We start from the raw sequence: 4,059 nt of genomic DNA on the forward strand, positions 1-4,059 counted from the left end.
GGAAAGAGAGAAAACAAAATCCTGAAGGGCAAAGAAGGATAGACCCAGAGGAGGACAGAAAGAGGTAGAGCAGGAAGAAGAGTTTGGATTCGACACACAACAAGGAATCTGCTCCTTCTCCTGGTCAGTGGACTGGTGAGGATGAACTGAAACTAGAAAGGACAAGAAGACATCAAGCAGCTTGAGACAGCAAGAGGCCACAGAACCACCTTACAGGGATGCACAGCCCAGTCATGATCGGCTTTGTTTTAGGATGTTTCTTATGGGTAAGTCACACCTTAGGTTCCTTTTTATGGGGTCTCTGCTCAGTTGTGGAGTTACCTTGGAAAGATGGAGGGGCATTAGCAATTGACAGTCACAAGAATTTCCCTGATATTAGAAAGAACTAGCATATAAAAGGCAGATGCACAGAAAAGAATAATATTTGCTGCTATTCCAGGGATGGTAACACAGAGGTCAAGGTACCCAAGGCAAAGGAATGAGACGGGTAGGAGTGCTGGAAGGACAGAGAGGAATTTAAGTCAGTGTGGGTATAATATGAAGCAGGACATTTAAAGGCTCTTAATATTGGAGCATGGAGAAGAATCTACATCTGTAGCATGACATAGCTTGTGGTGGAAAGGGAAAGGGAAAGGGAAACTTGTGGTAAGGGTGAAGTTAAGTTGGGGTCTGTGCTGAGAACAGTGCTAAGTAGGATTTTAATGACTACGGGAATTAAAAATATGAAACAATGCAGTTGGTATCACAATAACTTCAAGTCTACAGCAGAATATACGATGGAAACAATGGAAGATAGTTAACAGTAAGTCCTTACTGTAGGAGATTCAGACTGGTAATAGGCCAGGTGACAGAGATAGAAGTTGCATATGACAAAGACTTAATTCGCTCTAGCTGTGTCTTGTTTGTTTTTCTCCTTCTAGTTCCCCCAAGTGAGAGGTGAGGAAGGCTGTCTCAACACTGAACTGTGAGTATTTGTCAATCTTGCACTCTTTTAAGAAAACAATGAAGGACAAAGGCAGTAGTGGACATCAGTGTTATGACATGGTGGCTGACATTTTACAGAAAAACTTACTTTAATTGCAACTATTGAAAATTCACATAAAATTTCCATTGCTTTGAATGGGAAGTGTATTAATTACTATCTATTCAACATACTGATCATGTGGTACTCTTTTCCTGCTACCTATTTGGATAACTGTAATGATTAAGAGCTTTCTGGTGTAATTTTGATTGACTGAGATTATGAATTTGGAATTGACCTTTCCTTGAAAAATTGGTTTGAAATATACTGCTTTGGTGAATATTACTCTTGGTGATGTCATTTGTAAGAATAACAGAAATTAAGACAAACCAAATGTGAACGCAGATCCCGAAGGTTTGCAAACAGAATTGGGCAGGCAAAAAATATCAGGGAAACAATAAAGAGAGAAAGTCGAACCGAAGGGAAACTCAGCTAACAGGGAGATTGATGAGGTCGGACAATTGTCTCCCCCACAGAGCACAGTGACTTTCTCATCACTGTGCCATTTAGAAGCTGGACTGTAAGTGAGGAGCGTGAGGGGAGCTGGAAGAAGATACAGTAGGGATCTTCCCATTTATCTGGTATTCTGTGGCTAACTATTTCTTGTACCCTCTTCTCAGCTGTTCAGGTACAGAGTGGGACCGTTTGTGGTATATCTGGTAAGATGGCATATGTTTCCATTAAATATCTACATCTCTGGACAATTTCAGTAGCAAAGAGTGAGGTTAAATGTGACCTGCTCAAGTGCCATGCCACCACCGCTTTCCCTTGGCACCCCCTAATGCTCTACAATAGCAAGGCAACCCCTTAGCTATCACATCATCGTGGACAAATGTAGACTTGCCATCACAGGCCTCCTTTTTTATTCCATGTATTAATTTAGTTGGATGCACAATATTAATAAAGCATTCATGGCACAATATGCCTTTTAAAAGGCCCATTTTTTAAGTCATTTCAGTCTGATTCCTTAGCAATTCTCACCAGGATGAGATTAAAAAGGATGGTAGTCATTGGACATCTACAAGGCTGCATTAATACAAGTGCAGCCAGCAGATTGAGATACGATTTTTCTCCTCCACTTGTCACTTATGAGGACACATCTGGAATACCTAGTCCAGTTTTGGTCCCTCAGTACAAAATACGTGTTGACAAACTGGAACAAGTCCACTGGAGAGCAAATAAAATGGTCAGGAGTCCTGAGGACATGATCTATGAGGAGGGGTTGAAAGGACCAGGTTTGTTCAGCCTGGAGGAGGCTAAGGGGGCAACCTAATTGCAGTTTTCCACTACCTAAGGTGGATCTAGAGAGAAGATAGAGCCAGAGCCTTCTCAGAGGTGCCCAGAAGGAGGACCTGAGGAGACTGGCCAAGCTACATCCAGCGAAATTCTGATTAGACAGAAGGAAAAAATGTTTCCCCCCAGAGTGGTGCAGAACTGGAACGGGTGCCCGGAGGGAATGTGGGATCTCCATCCCTGGAGACTGTCCAAACTCTGCTGGACAAGGCTTCAAATGACCATGTCTAGCTATGAGTTTAGCCCTACTTCAAGCAGGGAGAGACCTTAAAGCGTCCCCTGCAAACAAAGTCCTTCTGTCCCAATTCTGTGTCCTCTCCCTTTCCAGGCTGGTGGTGGCGATCGGTGGGCTGCTGCTCCTGTGTGGCCTGGTTTCCATCTGTATGAGATGCTGTTTTCATTGCCATCAGACAGGGGAGGAATCGGGTCCTCAGCCCTACGAGGTCACCGTCATTGCTTTTGATCATGACAGCACCCTCCAGAGCACCATTACCTGTGAGTTGGCTTCGACGGAGGCTGGGGACCTCAGCACACCCCGAAGTGAGGGGCTGCACTGTAAAAAGCCCAGATTGCGGCACCCCAAGGCTGGCAGAGGGAAGTTCGTGGCAGGAGGCGGCGAAGGCGGCATCTGTACATAGTACAAATTAAGGTGCTCACCAGGCTTCATGTAGCAAATGCAGCCAGATGGTGAGTCAGCTGTGAGACATGTTTGGGTGGAATTAGGGTGTCTACGGGCCTCAGTGGCATTTGAGGAAGGAGTAATTGTGGGATGTTGCTGATGGGGTTTCACACCCCCCACCTTTAAGGGAAGGATGAAGGGGCAGGAAAAGGAAAACATTCAGGCTGTGGGGAGAGAAAAGCCTGCGTGCTGCAGATATACTTGTCCTCCGCGAATCACATGGTGCTTTCAGGATGGGGCAGACGGCTTTTGTCTTCTCCCTTTCAGCTCTCCATTCCGTGTTTGGGCCTGCTGCCAGGAGGATATTAGCGGTGGCACACTCCCATAACGCTGCGCAGGGAACACCACCCCTCTCAGCATCAGACACTCCTCCAGTCTATGAAGAAGCTCTGCACATGAGCAGATTCACAGTTGCCAAGGCGGGGCAGAAAGTGCCAGACCTGGATCCAGTGCCGGAGGAAAAACTGCAGGCATCTGCCGAGGGCAAGGATGCCCAGCCAGCCCTCCCAGGACACTAGTGCCTGTTTTTACTGAATGTGGAGACTAATTCTTCTGGGCAGGGTTAGGAATATCAGATTAAATTCCTTAGTCTAATGAGAAAGGCAAAAAAAGACACTAAAATTCAAATTATTTTCAGATCCAGCATATTTTGATGGCTCCTTTTGACACCTCCTTGAGATAATTGGTCATTGGTATTCTCTATGTCCATTTATTACATACACACATCACTAGTATCACAGTTTGCACGAATAAGCAGGCAGCAGGATCAAGGTGCTGAGCCACTTTGCAGGCTAGTGACCTGCAGGGAGATTGCAGATGCTGTCTCATTCTGCTTGCTTCCAGCCTAAGTTTCCTGGGTATGGCAGAGAGGTTTTCACAACAGGAAAAACAAAGACATGTGAGAAGGCCTTAATACCGAATAATAACACCAAACTTCTGGAAAGTGCCAACCATTTATAGTAAATTTGGGGGGGAAAAAAAAAAGAAAAAAAAAAAGGAGGCTGTGTAGGAACACAATCTGCATGTAAACAAAAGACAGCATACATTGGTAGTATGCACAGTATAG

At 45.0% G+C, this 4,059-nt stretch overlaps 1 protein-coding gene across 1 annotated transcript; it reads left to right on the plus strand.

Annotated features, from left to right (window-relative positions):
• The first annotated feature begins 218 nt into the window (after positions 1 to 218).
• TMEM52B (transmembrane protein 52B) lies at positions 219 to 3,511 on the plus strand. The gene is made up of 5 exons (XM_009324319.1): positions 219 to 266; positions 921 to 964; positions 1,642 to 1,680; positions 2,643 to 2,809; positions 3,261 to 3,511. The coding sequence occupies exons 1-5, from the start codon at positions 219 to 221 to the stop codon at positions 3,509 to 3,511; spliced, it is 549 nt and encodes a 182-aa protein (XP_009322594.1).
• Positions 3,512 to 4,059: the final 548 nt, after the last annotated feature.

Source organism: Pygoscelis adeliae, unplaced genomic scaffold, assembly GCF_000699105.1.
Source record: "Pygoscelis adeliae isolate BGI_AS28 unplaced genomic scaffold, ASM69910v1 Scaffold65, whole genome shotgun sequence".
Classification (NCBI taxonomy): domain Eukaryota; kingdom Metazoa; phylum Chordata; class Aves; order Sphenisciformes; family Spheniscidae; genus Pygoscelis; species Pygoscelis adeliae.

Excerpts from the sequence above, each read along its gene's own strand:
- TMEM52B (XM_009324319.1), top strand. The coding sequence starts at position 219 with ATGCACAGCCCAGTCATGATCGGCTTTGTTTTAGGATGTTTCTTATGG. Across the intron at positions 1,681-2,642 it reads GACCGTTTGTGGTATATCTG|GCTGGTGGTGGCGATCGGTG; the intron begins GTAAGATGGCAT and ends CTCCCTTTCCAG. Across the intron at positions 2,810-3,260 it reads CCTCCAGAGCACCATTACCT|CTCTCCATTCCGTGTTTGGG; the intron begins GTGAGTTGGCTT and ends TCTCCCTTTCAG.